General features: G+C 38.8%; 1 protein-coding gene across 8 annotated transcripts in view; it reads right to left on the bottom strand.

The window, feature by feature from the left end:
• Positions 1–19,059, bottom strand: part of PARD3B (par-3 family cell polarity regulator beta) — a 908,373-nt gene that overhangs the window by 419,405 nt on the left and 469,909 nt on the right. For 6 of the 8 annotated variants that reach the window (XM_014836393.3, XM_070508440.1, XM_014836394.3 and 3 more), the window contains 4 exons: positions 17,792–17,871; positions 8,981–9,067; positions 3,289–3,414; positions 801–1,159 (listed from right to left, as the gene is read on the bottom strand). In XM_014836393.3, the coding sequence (XP_014691879.3) occupies positions 801–1,159; positions 3,289–3,414; positions 8,981–9,067; positions 17,792–17,871 (652 nt within the window). The remainder of the gene's footprint in view (positions 1–800; positions 1,160–3,288; positions 3,415–8,980; positions 9,068–17,791; positions 17,872–19,059) is intronic. The other 2 variants (XM_070508444.1, XM_070508443.1) reach the window with 1 other exon arrangement.

Below are 19,059 nucleotides of genomic sequence, written 5' to 3'. Positions count from 1 at the left end.
TCCTAAAAGTACCACATGATCATTAAATTCTCTACTATCCAACAGAAATCTATGAGATCTTGGTTTCTTTTGAATTGTGCCTTGAAAGTCGTGTAGGATTTTAGAAGTTTACCGTGTGGGAAGGGATTATCAGAAGAAGTTACAAAATAAACAGAAGCACAGAAGTGCATGAATACTTGTGTGTATATAATATTGCATAAATATGCATGCACGCACATGATCTAGTCTCATTGATCTGTGCTTGAAACAGGCAGAAAAGCTGAAAAAGATGAAGACAGGAAAGGTTACAGATGCTTTTGTACGCATGTTTTGAAAAATTGTTTTCAATGTTGAATGACTGAAATTAACAAGTATCACATATTTACTTTCTGAGGAGTAAATTTTCTGCTGGTCTGAAACCACGTGGAGAACCCAAAACAATATGCTTTTTGGACTTGGCCTAAAGGATGCTTCAAAAATCACAAATCTTGCTCAAAACAGGGACAGCATAATTTTAGCACCTGTTTAGTATTAAGTTGTGATACAATACTGCTCTGTTTCTCGCAATTTTGCAATGATTCTTTACCACTCCCCAACATGTCTTTACTATTTTGTCTTCAATAATCTACACTCTCCAGAAGAAAAGAATAAGGAAGTACAACAATTTCAAGGAATTTAAGTTCCATAAGTATACACTTAAATCTATTCTTTGGTACAGTTAAATGAAAGAAGAATTAACAAAATTAGCCTTAATGCATTTCCCTTAACCAATTTTACATGTTACAATAATAGAATGCTATTAAGCATAATTTAATAATTACCTTTCTTTAGGTCAATCTTAATTTTCTTTGCATTTTTCTTGCTGCCAAACCCCAGGAGAGGGGAGAGAGAGGGCGACGATGCGTTTCTACCGACTCTTGGTACTCGAGGGCTCCTGCTTTGTGGTATGGAAGTTGACGCATCTTCTTCAGGACTGCCCGCTCCTGTGAGATGAACTGTCTTTATTCCTGATCTTCCATGGACAGGAGGCGGCATCTTCGTTCTCAAAACACCATCATTGTTACCAAAAATGTTGAGAGGTCCAATGACAGATTTTTCATACTGTTCCCGGTGTGGAGGTGGAAGCACATGGAGGAGCACACTGGGAGATTTCATTGCCTGGCGGAAGACATCCTGAGCCCTTGGAGGAGAGGCAGGAAATGTGTAAGGATACTGTGTTCTAGCACACAGTCGAACTCGGCCCACCTCGTGGCAATGGGAGCAGCGGAGCAGTGCAAGCACGGGAGGTGGCATCACCATTACCGCCAACATGACTTTCCTGACTAAGGGCTAGGTGACACTTATGACTTGCCCACTAGGTGCCCCCACACTGGGCTACACAGGCATTGTTAACATGCATACTTCTCTCACTGAATCTTCTTAACAACCTTCTTAATTCATCTTCTCATTTAATCTTAGCTAAGTATAATTAGCTCTCATTTTGCAAAATGAGGAAATTGAGGCTCCGAGATTAAGTAACTCATCTAATGACCCACAGTTTTTAAGTATTTCTAAAGCGGAACATCTATCCAGAAGTGATTACTGAAGTAAACAGAAAAGGAGGCTTTAATTTTAGGTGAAAAAAAATCATTTTGTAGTATTGATCAGATTATCAATTGGTCTCCTTTTAGGCCTGCATTCTAAAGCACAGGTCTTCTCTAACACGAGTCGTGTTCCAGAAGTCCAAGATTTCCTCTCCAAGACATCTGGCAGATGCGCTGGTGGAGCTGAATGTCACAGTGGATGGTCGATCCAATATGCACCCTCCCTTTTATTCTTTTATACACCTCTATTTGTTGCTTTTTGTCTTAGCCCTTTGTGTTTTTCCTCAAATTTCCTACGACTTTTCCTCTCCTTCCTTATGCCTTCTTATGCCTTACAACTAGGTAAATAACTACCCTTCCCCGCCTTTCTTGCCAATGAGCTGTAAGTGAAGGGGGATTAGAGGAAAGTGGGCTCATCTGGGAGGCAGAAACTTTTTTGTTATCTTGTTTCTCTTTCCTATTTCTTGAAACTCAGAAGTGACGAAAGGAACTCCAGCAGCCATCTTGTGACCATGACACAACTTAAAGACAGTAGCCACGTGGTAAGGCTGGCAAAGCAGAAAGATGGAAGATGCCTGATTCTTTCACTGACAACAGTGGAACCGCCATCCCAACCTGGAATGCCACCTCCACACTTATTCGTCTTCAGAAAAAATATACCTTACTGAAGTGTGTGATACCCTACATTGTTAGCGGAGGAGGGAGAAGATTTCACGTAGACAGCCCAGCTCCTCTGGTCAGTTCCTGGACCAGAGGTCAGTTTGTACTCCACACTAACTCCATGCTGAACTTTTATGAGCCTCAATTTCCACCCCTATACAATAGGCATAAACTGTCTGCCTTTCCTATCTATCAAGCCCTTGTAAAAAGCACAGGGGTATATAAAAATAACATCATTATTAATAATAATTATAATATTGTCTATTATTCATTATTTTCAAAAATAGACTCTTAAGGCTTCATTGCTTTCCACACTTAAGCAGCCAGTGCCCACTGCCCTCCTACAACCTACAACTCCCACCCAGAACCACTCCCGCCCCCAATATTGACAACTAATGGCCACAGAGAAGATATATTATGAGTGGTTTTCGTCAGAAACAGGAGGGGTTGGTGAATATTACTAAGGAGAATTCATATTTATTCCCTTGTTCCAGAATCCCACTGCAATGCCAACATACATTTGAAAAAACGTATGCAGCCTGCCACATACTCTAATTCTTAGGTACAAGAACCTATTCCCATAACATTTTCACATGCAGAGAAATGATTTCTTGAGGGAGAGCATTTTAACTCTTTCCATTTGTTTCTATTATTTGGTGAGTCCTCACGGGCATCTCTCAGAGATATTTAGTTTAAGGAAGACTGTGACACCAAGTAAGTTAATTAATAAGCTGAACTAACAGTCTGTGAAAAGAGTCATTAAATTCCAATCTAACTGACCCATAGCCCAAGAAAAACAAACCCATCTCTCAATGCCCCAGAAAAACAGCCAGGCAGGAGGGCTCGCTGCCTTCTGCAGGCCACCGTTCTGGAGGCTGTCGGGGCCACGTGCGGGCCACCCTTGAGCGTGCTAACGCAGAACATGATTTGAAAATGGGCATTCTGGGGTCAATCAAAGGGAACTGACCAGAAATGCTACCTACGGTTTTGATCATAATGAGCTTAGTAATGATCATAAGCATTCTAGGGATCAACAAAGTAAATAAACAAATGGAAAAATGCTTACTGAGCAAAGGTTTTGTCTACGAGGTCCACATTGTTGATTTTTACAATACATTCATTTTCGTGAAACAGGCCCTCCCGCTTGGACCTGCTGTTTTCTTCAATGCCACGGATGAAGAGTCCTAGAATCCTAAATGCAAAATTTAGGTTGAAACAGAATTACCGAATAATAATATGTTAATTATTTCTCCACTTGCAACTATTCAGAAATAAGTCTTGATTTCTATTTATGAAAGAAATTATGCTTTATATTCAGGCAAACGTGTTTTATTTAAATCCTTAGCAAAAAATCCCCCCAAAAACATAAAACACAACTCACTAAAAGAGAAAAGGTCCTTCAAGACAAATCTACATAAACACCCAGCAGAGTGCATTAATCTACAATCCCATTTCTCACGCTTGCAGTACACTGAGGAGAGGCCAGTAGCTCAGTGGGGTGCAGGGCATGAAGAACTCATGGTTCAGAGAAGGGCTAACTGTAATGAGCAAGTCTGAGTCAGCGCCAAGGGGGCAACTGGAAGTTTAGTAATGGGAGAGGGTTAGGTATCCACTGCAATTTTTTGCAGTCTTACTATCTGTTTCAATAACTTGCAGTTCAAGAAGTAAACATTTAAGCAGAGATTATATTCCTCAGTTTAGAAAGAAGTTCAGTCCCATTTGCTGGAGCCACTGAATCAAGTACAGGTTATTTTCTATGTGCTCAGAATGGAGGAGAATGAGACAAGGCCATAGGACCAGCACAATGGTCAGTACAGGCTCCGAGCATAGTAGAAATTTAAAAACTGGAGATGTCAATAAGCCTAGAGTCTTCATAGAAGGATTTGGGGAGAAACTGGGATGTCAACTAGATCAGAAGAATGAGTAGGATTTGGCGAGGAGGAGAGAACATTCACGGAGGCTGGCTGGGCCCCGTGCCTTTGTGTGAGCGCGCGTGTGAGGAGCGGGGCAGGGAGCTGACGCTCAGTGGGAGGCCTGTGCCACATGGCAGGGCCCTGAACACCACATGATGGACTTAATCTGATGAGGCTGGAGTTGTACACCCACCACCCGCTGCTTCTGAGCAAGACAGTGACATGAGGAAGGCAGGGCTCTGGGAAGAGTTGTCTAAAATTTCAACCAGGAAGGGTCTGGATTCGGAGAAGACACCCAGAGGCTCCTGGTGCTTTGTGGCTGTGGCTTACAGTCTGGGAGGAAGGGGGATTGGAAAAACAGGAAAGGAGAAAGAAAACTACATCAGTAGAAATAAAGAAGAAATTTTATATACGTGTGTGTGTGTGTGTGTGCAACTCTGTTACCTATTGGTAGCATCTAAACCAAAAACTAAAAGAAACAAAATTTGTGTATATTTTGGCTATTTCTCACTTGAGGGATTTCTCTTCTTCTGGTGGCATGTCTGGGTCCTCGCTGTGTCCCAGAGTGAGAAAGACAGATACGTCCTCTAAGAGGAATCTGCTGGGCTGAGTGCAGAAACTGCTATCTTCCCTTCCCTCATCTTCTTGTTTTTCTACTTTTTCACTCTTTTGTGCGGGGGCCTCATGTGCTATTACATAGTCCCTTTGCATTAAACCTCAAATCTTAATAAAATATGAGCATATTTTATGTGTGACTAATAGGGTGAGCCATGGAAAAAGGGCAGCCTCTAGTGAAAGTGGAGGAGAAACCCATCTTCCTGTTTGCAGTTGCTCCAAAGTGAGGCCTCTGCCTCCATGGCCTCAGTCTTGTGAAATGAGCTCATGGCATCTCCAGACAGCAAGAGGAGAGGCCTGGCGGTGGTGCTCAGATCTCTCCTTCAACAATGCTGAATGAGTACAGGACGCTAAGGTAGGTGAGAGAAGAGCAAGTTGTCCCGCCACCTACTGCCGGGAAGGCTCAGGATCACAGGCACAGTGTGTGGTGAGGGGCCACGCTTCATTTCCTAGTTCTAGTAGGTTCATAGATTAATCATATTCTGTGTGAAAGAGAAAAGGGGCCACAGCTACTATTTGATAAAGGATCTGAGATTCAAATTAATATTTTTAAGATACTAATCCTACCTTAATCTCGTAACATGATATTAAAAATCAAACTATTTGACATGCAAAAAAAAAAAAAAAAGAACAAAATAGTGTTTCTTTCCTAAATTAAAAAATCCCCTAATAGTTCACGTTTTGGATTTTTGTTATGGTGTATTCACAACTGCATGATCCATTAGGAGGCTCACATGCGGTTATAAACAAGTTTATGTAAGCGGTATTTTTTTAACAAGCATTCAAGTCTTCCTTTAATTTAATTCAGTACATCATCAGTCATGTAATGTTACTCCCTAGGATTTAATTTCACATTTTGGGAGATGAATTAATTCTTTCAGGCAACTGGGCTGCAATTTAGCTGGCATATTACAGCTGGAGTATGCTATGTGAACCTCACCGATCTAAATAACCTGATTTTCCGTGAAAAATTTATTGACAGCATAAGCCCAACTGTAAAACCTATGTGTCAGAGGTAATTCTGGTTCAGTGTAAAACTGACTGATCTTATTAGTTTGGTTCCTGGCAACACACCACTCCTGCCTTCTCTATTCCATGGAAGGGGTTGAATTCCCTCCAGTGTGGTTTCATCCAGACCAGTATCGAAGACTCAGAAGAGAGTCTCTCATTATCCTCACGGCCCCAAATGGGTGGGCTGTGGTGGCTTTCTCATTTGGGACCACAATTCTCAGGATTTAAAGATTAATGTTGTCGAGGCTGAGACGAACCAGTTCCTTCACATTAATGAGCACTGATAAAGGATGCCGAAAGTCACAGCCCCACAGAATAAGAGGGTAACAATTGCTTCTTGCTCTTCTAATAATCACTTCAGCACCAACCCGCCCTCTCCTTGCCCGCTTCCACTTCTCTCACTGTGTCACATGCCTCAGCCATTCTACTAGCTTAGCGTTTTTGTCTAAACATCTCCTCTCCTCACGTTATGTGTTACTCTTCACCCGTCCCTTCCTTCTTCTCTTTCATATTTAGTTGTCTTTACTATGAAACGGAGCTATGTTATATTATCTTTACTTACTGAAAAACAATTAGATTTCATGCTTTTAATTCTTAAAACAAAACCACATTACTTTTTAAAAAATAAATGAATTAAGTTGCTTTTTACTTGCAGCAACTCAGTGTTTTGGATATTTGCTTTGTTTCTACCAGCAAGCTAGTGGCCCTCCACACAGGAGGCCTTCGGCACCTGTGCTGCGGTCTCTAAGGAATCCACTGGGGCCGTCTCTCTACAGCGGCCACTACATGGTACTCAGGGTGTGCTAACTTAGATTAGGTTTCTGATTCCACAACAGGTGTGGCAGTATTTATCTAAAAGAAAAAAAATAAAAAAGAAATTGGAGGCAAAGCCAATTACAGTAGTCTTAGTAAATAATTAAATGTAAATTCTAATTTAAAATAATGACACAAACCAATAAATTGAAGGAAATTAAGAACTAAGTATACTGCTATGACCTCAACTCACCCGCTCCCCCTGCCCACAGTGAAGCCATATGGCACTATGAATTCAGACTCTTGTCTGATACGCTCTACACCCAGTTGCATCTAGACACATGGGTTGAGTTAAGTGTGCTATTTCAGCCTGTACTCATTACTTCTTAACTTTTATTGGCTCATGTCTCCACTTCCATATTATTTTTAATGCTTTTAATTAAATTTCCTTTCTATAATACAAGTGGAGAGCAAAAAAACATTATACAACTATTTCGCCAAGTTACCGAATTGTTGACCATGAACTTATAGAAGTTCATTTCTGAACCAGGCCTTTCTGTTTTAGCCAAAATAATAACAATACTGATAATGTACACATTCATATGCTGTGTGTTTTACAAGGAGCTTTCACATTTTTAATGTCATTTAATCCCCACAACCTTCATTTGAAGTAGGAATTCACGAGAGGCAGGTTTAGGGGACCTGCCCAAGGTTATAAAAGAGAACGCAGACATGCAAATCCCACCCTTCTGCATCCAAGGCCAGCACTCTCTCTACCGTCCTACAAGGCGTGTGCTCGAAATCAGGCACAGGAAGGAAAGGGAGGGAACCAATCAATTCTCGTGTGTTTCCTTCATTTGAAGTCAGAGAAGGTGATTTCTGGTCTACGGGGTCAACCTGTTTTCCGAACTACTGAAAATGAAGGATGGTGACTGTCACATTGTATATTTCTTCATGTTTTGGAAAGTGGGATGATCTTGTGTTTCTATTCCAGCTCCATTAAGCTAAAGGGCCTAGTAATTTAACAGCTCTGGTATTTCACAAAGCTCGATCAGTACACTTCTGCCAAAAGCCATTAGAATTTCTCATGACGACTGGGTAAATACTCTCCCTGTCTATCAAAAACAACCTCAGCTTGTCCTGTGCCGTAACCCATAACATTTATAAACACGCTTATTAGCACACACAGGAAATGAGACAATAAGAGCCACCAGCTTTTCAGTTCATTTCTTTTTAGGGAACATTCATTCCAGCAAAAGCTTGGCATCAGATGTTATTTGCGAAAAAAGGTGATGACTTTGCAATTATAGGTAGCAGATGGCTACCTGCTGAAAATGATGCCAACCAAAATATCATGACTAAATCTGCTCTTCTCACTATATGGCAGACTGAACTGAACAAATATTCGGAACCAGTAAATTAATACTATATAACCTTTGGGAAAATCCTTGTTCTAGAAAGAGCAATGGAGTGCAGGCAAGTCAGGAGATCTGGATTGTATGTGACCTTGAGAAAATAAGCTGACTTTTATGGTCTTTGATCTCCGAAGCTAAAATAAAGTGTTCTGCCTTTTCAATGATGCATTTAAGAAAATAAATTTAGCAAATTAACTAAAATCATGTCATATGAGTGAGAAACTAATTTTCTTGTGTCTGATACCCCTTGTCAATATCAACTAGTGCTACAGGCAGTGATCTCATTGAAAAGTGACATAATATCTAATACTAGTTTTGTAAGGTTGTCATAATAGTTCTGTTGTGGACTCTCAGGCACACACTGTAATTTCCATCAGTAAAACAAGCTTTATGTCCATTTAGGGAGACATGACTTTCACGAATTGCTGACACCATCTAAATTACCATTTACCAGTGTGGATTTAGCAATAGAATGTCTTTAAAATTTCAAAAGGATGTGGTAAATTATTTCTAATTGATTAAATTTTATTTTAGAAAAAAATAAATAGCACGACGGCATTTTGTTACAATAGCTAAAATCATCAAAACATATGTTTCCGACACAGCTTCTTAAAATGTTACAATATTTGTTATTCTAAGTTCTATATACATGAGGAATATCAGGAAATATCCGTTTGGAATTACTATATTCACTTATTGAAGTGTATTTTGGAACATTAAAAAATTCAGTTGCAAAATTCATCCACCAATATGTTAAAATCCTTTCCAAGGATTCTGCTTACTATGCATCACTGATAAGAATACTTTAAGAAAGTACTTCATCATTAATTGCAATTGTAGAAACTGTGATTTTTTTCTTGTCCATTGCATCCTAGAAATTAATGATTTTATTCTGTCTCTAACATACAAGTGGCCAACAGAAGTGTATCTTGAGGTTTCTATCTGTATAACAGAGATACACACTTAATCCTCTTGTGAAAAATGTTTGGGAAAATGAGCTCAAGCAAGTCTTTCATTAGCATGAACTTCTGATATAAGGAAAACATCTTACCTTCCACTCAGAGATGAAAAGAAGGGGACTACATGTATTCCCAAGGGGCCTCCTTCCCCAGAAATCTCCACTGTTCTTGTCATATCACTGGGGCAGAAAAAAATAACAGCACAGATGAGTCTCTGCTAAAAAAACAGATGAGGCACATTAAAGAAAACCCAAAAAACTAAACTTTAGGATTATGTCAACTACTGTCAACTCAACAGCAGAGGTGAAATCAAAAGAGATTTGCTGGTATGTTCAGACGATCCAGGAAATAAAATGTTTAAAAGACCATCTGATTTCTTATTTTTTCCCCTAGAAGAAGAATAAATGGAAATGACTACCTACAAAAATAACTTCCTACTTAACTTAATCTGCATAAATCAACATATTTAAAAAGATGCACACAAAAATGACATTTCTCCCCATTGAGACACACTTGAAAATTACTGCACAGATGATAAAATACACAGAATTAAGCACATCTATTCTTAAATGTAAAGTAGGCTTTTTTCCCCAAAACAGAGAGAAAGTGAAATAAAATGTGTATTTATTAGAAAAAGCACAGAATTACATTTTACAACAACTGTGAAGCCTCATTTGGTAATACATATGGGCATGTTCAAAGCGTTACAAATCAAAACTTAACTTGCTTCTCAATAAGGCATCAGTTGTATTCAATGGAACAATTCCAAATTTTCAGCTCCTGTTATTTTTAGAGGTGGAAAAAGGAGTTGCAAAGCCTGGAGAAAATGTATTACAGAAAGAAATGGAAAGCCTGACCCACCTAACCTACTCCAGATTAAGAAAAGGATGAGCTAGAAACATTCGTGGATAGTGTGTGTGACTGAATATACAAGGCAGTGGGAGCTTTTGAGTAATAAAGGGTGGAACTAACAAGTTTTTATAAAGATGAAAAATAATAACCGTGAACAATTATTGGCTCCTTTAACCCCAGAGAGAGAAAACAGAATTGCCAGAGGAAAAATGATAAAGTTGAAGCAAACATCCCCATTATGGAAATCGTAAGCAGGTCTCTATTTTTTCCTATGTACATGAAAATGACCTGAAACTAGATGTCAAATTAAGAGCTACAGCTGCTACAAATTCTTTTCTGCTCCAGACTGAAAATGGCGAAATTTTGGCGCTTTGCTGGAAAGTTGAGAACAGCATTAAGAAAGCAAAATGCCTGATGAATCACTCTGCATGAAGCGTACTCTAAATTATCAGCAATCTAAAACAAATACATTAAATATATTCTCATTCAGTGGATTAGGCTTATTTTTTTTAATTTATTTTTTTTTTAAGATTTTATTTTTTTTCCTTTTTCTCCCCAAAGCCCCCTGGTACATAGTTGTGTATTCTTCGTTGTGGGTTCCTCTAGTTGTGGCATGTGGGACGCTGCCTCAGCGTGGCTTGACGAGCAGTGCCACGTCCGCGCCCAGGATTCGAACCAACGAAACACTGGGCCGCCTGCAGCGGAGCGCACGAACTTAACCACTCGGCCACGGGGCCAGCCCCAGATTAGGCTTATTTGTAATGTGTTTTCATTGCAAATGTATTATTAAGAACTGCAAAAAAGAACACAGTTTCCAACATTTGTGGAATATGATGGAATTTCAAATCTAATAATAAACTTCAAATGAGTTTTGCTCAGATATTGCTGATATATTTAAAACTTGTTCAGTCAAGCAAGTTATATGAGAGACCTGGAACAAAAGATAGAAACAAAACAAATCTTAGAGTGATAATAACGTGGGATAAAATAGATTCTCCTCCATACTGCCTGTCTGAGAATATAGACAGATGAATATATGCATATGAATTACTATAGACAGGTACACATTCTAAGTCCTGAATATAAAATGTTCAGTGGGCAGAGAAAGTTGTATTGCCTTTAATGGGCCACGGAGGAATTATTTGCGTATAATAACAGATTTATGGTGCATTTTCAGGTATTTGAGGAAGACTAAACCCAACACATTCACTTTCTAGGGTGACCGTACTCTTTTAAAGATTTCTAAAAACGGAGACTAAAATCTTGTTTAACCATTAGAACTTTATCATCTCTACTTTATAATGTATTTTTATAGTTTTGTACTTAGAGCAGAACACAAATCTTTCCTAATAAATGTGTATCCACATGCTGATAGAAAGCACTTGTACATATTACATAGAGGCTTTTGGAATTTAAGTGTTTAGTCTAGTATAGACTTCAGCATTTCGCTGAAAAATTTTTATGATGGCTTTATGGATTCTCAATTTTTTCTATTTCACAAATATTTCTTTAACCCATTCAAGGCCCCTCCCGTAAAACATAATAAATTGTACGTATCATATTCCTACCTACTAGTTAGTAATTATCGATGCCGTATTTTTACAATCACTCAATAAAGTAAACCTCATAATTTGTTAAAGTAATCAAAATTGTTTCAAAATACTAAAATTTTTTTGGGAGATGTAGTTTTAAGGTTCATTTCTACTTTAAAAGATTCCCTTTTTCGATATTTCAGAATAAACTTTTATGCTATCTTATATGAACGTCACAATTCTTTGGCTAGAAGGATATCTGAAAAATGTTAAATTACTATCTCAAAAATATTATTATCCTAGAAAAAAGCACAAAAGACTTTCGATTTTGTTGATTATAATATGCAGGCACTTACAGAGAATTACGTCTACTTAACGCAGACAAGCATTACAAGCTCTACACGCACTATGTTCATCACGCTGTTTATAAAAAGTTGTCCATTATTTGTTTCAAGATGCAAAGAAAAGCATTTGAAAAAGGAAGCCTCATAGACTAGTCCATGTATTTTTATTTTATTTTTTAATTTTAATTTTATTATTATTATTTATTTATTTTAAAAGGGGAAAAAAAACCCTGAGTGTTATAGACACTTGATGGAGTTCTGCAGAAATCTCTGTATATTCACCCTTCATGGAAGAGAAACACAGCAGGTAGGACTGGATACAATTATTGGAATGCATAGCTGATAAAGTGAGAGACTACTAGGATGTGGAAATCCACTATGAAGGCTCTGTGTTTAGGCAAACTGCAGAGTGGAGTCCCAGGGCCAGTGAGCAGGCTTGCACACACTTATTTATGTGTTGGAGGTGGACTGAGAATAGAAAACGTAGAGAATGCGCTGGAAAGGACATTCTAGCAGTGGAAAGAAAAAGGGACTGGCAGCTACTCGTAAAAAAGAGAAAAAATGAACTGTGAGGTAAAGGGAAAATACTTCAGCGACACAAAGAAAAGTCAGAAGATTTTGCCAAAGTCAAACTAGCTAACTTTCTACAACTTTTTAAGACACAATGAAACAAAAGCAGATAGTCGCAAACCATTAGGGCCAATAGTAACAAGCAAGTTAAATGTTCTGAGATCCAACTGACAAAACTGATTCCAATAATCCCTGCACCCAGCCGCCGCTGATCGAAGAGCTTAGGACAAAACTCTGGGCGAAGGGACGGAATCAGCGGTTCACAGTGAGCCTGTCGTGACGGCTACTCTGCAAGAACTAGACGGAAAGTGCTTTGTTTGGTTCCAAGCAGAAGAAAGACGTGAGGCTTGAGGGAGAGAATACAGTGGAGCTGCAGAGGACCGCAGACCTAATTTCTTCACCCGAGGCAAACGGACAGCACTTTCCACAGACGGTTAGTCAGCTCAGCCATAGGCCTCTCCTCCAGGGTGAGCGAGGGACAGGACGCAGGGCAGGGAGGGGCAGATAATTTGTTTCAGAAGGAAATCATGGTTAATTTATGAAATTAGAGAGAGAAAGTGTATCCCAGTGGTGGCTTTGAGTCAGCTGAGTAAATCATTTAAATTAAGACCAAAATTGTGAGGAAATTAAGATAAATTCCTAATAGAGTTGTTGGTTTTAAAGAAAAAGACACAGAACATAACATATATAAATCATACAACAGTATCTGGCATATACCAAGAGTCCAATAACTATCAGTTATTAGTGTGATTACGCAAACTCTCTGAGGAAACATGTAAGCTTCTGGACTAAAAGGGAATAATGTATCTCAAACTTTGCAATTTTTCTCAACTGATTTCCTCAGTGAGACTTTTTAAAAAATCCTTCAATCCTGTAGGATTGAGGAACAAATTTTCCTCAGGATTAGACTGCTGACATAGAGAAGACAATGGATTGTAATAAACGGTGGAAGAGATTGGTCGCTGTGCCCAGGGGCTGATGTGCAGGTCTGCCATACACAACAGTGTGAGAGACGGACTATCGAGAGGCCTCCAAGAGGAGTCTCTTGATGACAATGACATCTCCTTGATGGTGAAATGTCTTGTTGAAGAGAACATACTGTGTAAAAATCACAAAGAATTTGTCGTCATGGTGGCGGGGTTCACTTAATGCACCTGAATTCAACATATATTAATTGAGGAGTTCCAGTGGGGAAGTTCTGCAAGGAACAAAGGCCAGTGCTTGAAGAGTTCAGGTCAGGTGAAGACCAGTGATAAAAAATAATACAAAGCAATAGAATGATGGTAGTAACAGTAATATGTTCTCAATGAACATAAGCTATGACTTGAGAGGCAGAGTGCTAATTGCCGTCTGGGCATTATAACATGTCCTCACATCAAATGCATAAACAGATCACTTCCGTTTTACAGAGAAGTAAAGTGATGCTTAGAGAGGTTAAATCTTATACCAATGGCATCATGTTGGACTCCAGTTGGATTCACTGCCTTCCAGAGCAGCAGTTTCAACCACTTTGACATGTGAGCTTCAAAGCAGAGGCTCTTTCTGATGAGGTGCAGAGGAAGAGGCTACAGGCTCAGGAAAGGAAGCTGGGATCAGGGAAATCTTCCTGAAGGAAGTGGCACTTTAGGTGGACCTGAGAGGATCTTCAATAAAAAGAGTAGGTGAGGCAGCAGAGAGGGCAAGCTCAGGAGGAGAAACGGTCTGCACTGAGACAGCGCACGGCGGTGGTTTGTGGGCGCGCAGACTGGCTGTGATGTTAAAGGGAGAGTGAGGGGGAGGGAGGCAGGGACGGAAAGAGGGGAGACATGGAGGAGATAAGTTTGAACCATTAGCTTGAGATCAAATCTAAGGCTGATATGCCAAATTCCACGCTGAAAAAATCATGCTTAATTTTGTAAACAATGGAGTCACTAAGGTTTTGGAACTCAGGAGCGCTGTGACAAATGCTGTGGTCTGGAAATATTTAGCTGGCAGTGATACGTAGGATAGATTAGGAAAGGGAAAGACAAGGCAGGGAGTGGGACTTGAGACAGGAATTAGTAAATTACTGCAATAATAGATCTGAGAGGCAGTAACGCATCAACGCAGGGAAAGGTTCAACATATTTTGAGAAGGACTCTGCCAAGAATTTGCCAAATGAATGGATATCAGAGGCAGAGGAGAAGATAGGAGAACACCTGATGGCAGTTTTAAGGCTGAAAAAAGAGGTAAGTCTGGAGGAGGCTGATTTGGGCAAGTGTCAAGGAATAAGGTGAGATCAGGAATGAGCTGGAAATGAGAGATAAGGTAAAGGTCTTTTGCACGTATTGCATGCTACTTAAAAAGAAGCTTAAAGGGTAACTTTATTTAAAAAAAAAAAAACACACCCAATAGAAACCTCTTGCTTCAATCTCTTCTTAAGATCAAAGTAAATTGAGCAATACACCGTAAGAGAGGCATATTATAAAACTATTTGGAGACCTCCCTCTAAATGTTACTTTTCTTTTAATAAAAATGTTTGTGTTAATGATGGGTGAGCAGTTAATAGTTATGCTTATGACTTACAGAGCCATGTGTTTTATCCTCTCAGTCACTCACTCAGCAAACACACCTCCATTAAGTTCCAAGACCTGTACTATGTGTCAGGATCCCTTGGAGGATTCAGAGTCTCATTTGGGAGAATGACAAATAGTTACAATAAACTGTAGTTTGTGAGAAGACAATAATTGCAATTGCAATTAATGTTTACCCAGCCTTTCTTTTAGCATTGTGCAAAGTGCAATTGCCTGTAATATATCTCATTTAATCTTCACAATCACCTATGTGACCATGATACCCATTTTCCATGAAAAAGCATTTTAAAGAGGTTAAATAAGTAGTGCAAGATTACATAGGGAGTGTTCAAACTCAGGATTTAACTAAATCCAAAAATTTTGGAACTAAGGAATGGTTTCATGAATGCTGTGGTTTAGAAAAGTTTATCCAGTGGTGATATGTGGGATCAATTAGAATAAGGAGAGATCAAGACTCAGGAGGAGAAGCGTTAGAAGGTTATTAAAATATGAGATAACAAAGGCCTGAGGAACCACTGTGGGAATTAAGACATAAGAACAGGTTCAAGACATTTTGAGATGGGCTATGCAAATAATTTACTGAGCTTCTATGCCACCTGCACGGAAGTGAATCCAAAGTCCTCTGCTTGAGCCAAGCTCTGTGGGATATCAGACCATCCTTGCCCAGGAGAATACTGACCAAGGAACTCGGTTCTAAGTGGCTTCTTAATTTCTCTTCAATCGCTCCCTGTTCATCCCATACCTGCTAGAACCAAGTCCTCTCCTAGAACTGGAATCTCCAAGCTTTCCCCTGCAGGCTTCACGTTCCGTGCTGCTAAGATCCTTCTCGCCCTTCCCCACCCGAGAGTCTGCGAGTGCTGGGAGTCTGCTCTCACTCTACTTTCTGAACTTGGCCTCAAACTGACCTGAGCTGACTTCTCCTACACTGGAAGTTTCCTGGCCCAGGTTATGTAGGATGAAATAAGATACCAGGGGGTGAGGGATGGTGCACACTGTAGTCAAGAGATTTGGAGACAAGGGTGGTGGATGTCGATCGGATCTCTCTAGAAGTTACTTAATTGCTCTGAATTGCAATTCCTTACCTACTAAAGGTGATAAAACCTATGTGAAAAGGCTGTTTTGCTGGCAGGGGCTCTTTAGAAATCTCATGTCATGACAGAAGAATTAACTGTTCCAGATTAAAAGGCCTAAATAAACATGACGACTAAATGCAATGCATGATTCTGAATCAGATACTGGATTGAAAAAAATTTCTGTGAAGGACGCATTGGGACATTCAGCAAACTGTGAATATGAATTGTATTATACACATTTTATTGTGTTTATCTTAAATTGCCTGAATATGATCATCATATTATGGTTACATAGAACATATATTTCCTTGTTTGGGGAAAATATGTGGAAATTATAAGGGTAAAAAGATCACGATATTTGCAACTTAGTCTCAGATGGTTCAGAGAACAAATGTGGCAAAATGATAACAATTGGTGAATTAGGTGAGAGGTTTAGGGTTATTGATTGAATTATTCTTGCAACATTTTTGTAGGTTGGAAATTTTTCAAAATAAAAAGTTGAAAAAATTAAAAAAAAAAAAGGCTGTTTTGATAATTAAATTATACATATACACACATATCTTAATTAAAGAAAGTTATTTTTTAAAATTCCTATACGCCATTTCTCTCAATTCCTTATACCAGGAGAAAGCTTAGTTGATTTGCTCATGCAGCCATGAACCAAATAATTGTTCACTCTGTGACAGCTATCCACACAAGATTTAGCCAAATGTTAGCAAACCTCTCAAAGCTAACATTAAAAACGATGAAAGTAAAGGCAAACAGAATAAGAATATTATATTCATTATGCCTACCTCAAAAATCAATCTTATCAAGCTTCTAAAAAGACAGTGCTCTGGAGATTTTCTGTACCAAATTTTTAACATTGTGTAGCTCATTAATCAAAGAAACCTAATCTAAATAAAGAGTAACTATGTCATATGGCTATAAATTATAAGCTTGAGGAAAATCTGCCCAGTAAAGCAATGAGATAAAGAATGATTGCATATTTTTTTAAAGCTAATTCCATGTACAATGCTTGGTCCCTATTTGTAACTGGAGTGAACGAAAGGAACATGTTGACTAAATGAATGGGGAATGGCCATCGGCCTCAGAAGCATCACTTCCTAGTGCTGAAGCCAACAGTCGACCAAACACAGAATTACTTCCCTTATGCAACTTAGAAAAAAATGGTAATGATGATGATAATAACAGAGATGGTAACGATAACAATAATATTTGTAGCAACAGCAACAAATACTCACAGGGCTTACTCTGACCCAGGCACTGTTCAACATATTCAGTTAATATATGTTTTACATATATTGTCATTTAATCTTCATACTAACCCCCTGAAAAAGGTTTTAATATTATTTCCATTTCATAGACCAGAAACCAATGCAAAGAGAGATGAGTGAGTTGCCTAAGCTCATAGAACTAGTAAGCAGCGGGACTGGGATATGAACCCAGGCAGTTGTCAGGGCAGAACAGGAAATTAGGGCACAGCAAAGGAAGTTCTGGTGAGCATGAGAGCAGCTGACTTCATATAATGAGTCACTTACATTAAAAACACGAAAAATCCTGGCTGATAGGCTGGATGCGTTTTACATACATCAAGTAAAATATTGCAAGATTATGAAAACACAACGCAAAGCAATATTCAAAGAGCTAACGTCAAAGTAAAACCCTCAACCACAGCGAACTTTGAAATGCTCACTTTCAACTGCTATTCAAAGAGAAGAAAAGAGCAATTAAGAAATCCAGGTTGCAGAAGAGTTGGAAGGATTGAGGTTCATTTGTACATATGTTTGTCAGGAAGTTCTCATATCATATAAAGAAAATGAGAGAAAAGAGTAATTAAGTAATTAATTTTAGAACTGGGACAGGTTTCACTATTCTATTTATCTTGATCTTTCCTATGAAATAAAAACTATAAACTATTAAACAGACAAACATTAAATTAAAATAAATATAATATTCTTATTTGCATAAAGAGGATACCTCAATGCATCCTTAGTTTTCGGCGATGTCAGTAGTTCTGTCATCATAACTTCTCCATCTTCTAAGTTCTGTGTGGAATCCTGTAGTGAGACAAAGCCGTAAGGATGTGGAGCTGTGCATACAGAATTGAAAATGTGAATAAAATGTCTCAGCATGAGAGAGTAAAGGGTTTTACTCTGGATATATACAGTATGCTCCAATTTCTTTGAAGACTGGAAACAGGTGTTAATCTTTTCAGTGCTTTCAATGTTCTTTTCTCTCCCGTTTGGTTTCTGAAATACTCAGATGGGCCATTTACACAAAGCAGTATGTTAAGAGCTTCGGAATACATCATTTAGCTTCCTGCTACTCAACCATGGGCTTTTGGGAATGAGTGTTTCAAATCAGCAAGGAAAAGGGAAACCAAAGAGAAGGTGCCATTGACAGGTGGTGATGGATGAGCTTTAATGCACTGCACTTGCTTGCACCCCCTGGTGCTAATAAAAATATAAAGAAAAGTTGCCCGGCAAGGTCACTTCTGTCAAGAATGTAACTGGATTATTGCAGGGAAAGAAATCTGGATTTCTCACTTTGTCGTAAGACTTTGATTCTGAGGATGATCTTCAGCACAGGGAAACTAAAAGCAACCATTTAATTTCTAAAATGGTAAACACTTCCGCTACAGAGAGGTAAGCGGGTCAGAGAGGCCTTTCCCTCTAGGACCGTGGCAAAGTTGAGTTGGATGTACATAGAGGAGAGAATGGATTCTAGAAAGCAAACCTGATTTAGATTCTCATTTTTGTCAGACATCAGTTCTCTGGTAGGCTTTGGAACTGTACTTTAACAGAGTAATTCTGCAGATACGCCACTCCTCAGAAGCAGTCACAAATAGTGTTAGTCATGGACTCAGATTCCATTGAAACAACAAACCACATTATCAACAATCACACCTGGAAACAGAGCATTCATGGATCTGAATGCACCATTTCAACCAAAAAAAGACAACATATGAATTAAGAAGTTGAACATAAAGGAATTAAGTTAATATCTTGAAGAAAACAAGACATAGAGCCACAACCCAAGCAGTCTGTCACAATGAATTTATTTTTAAAAAATGTGTTTCACTTTTAGACTGAGAAGTGACATTTCATGTAGGGGTTGGTGTTTTCTGAAGGACTTGGTCTAAACTAGACTTTTTTTTTTTTAATTTGCTTTCTCCTCTCCACAGGGTTAAAGAAAGAGAAGAAAATGCATAAAGTTAAAGAACACTTTTTAGTTTAAGTCACCAA

This window comes from Equus asinus, chromosome 4 (genome assembly GCF_041296235.1).
Source record: "Equus asinus isolate D_3611 breed Donkey chromosome 4, EquAss-T2T_v2, whole genome shotgun sequence".
NCBI lineage: Eukaryota > Metazoa > Chordata > Mammalia > Perissodactyla > Equidae > Equus > Equus asinus.
This window is presented reverse-complemented; position numbering and strand designations above follow the sequence as displayed.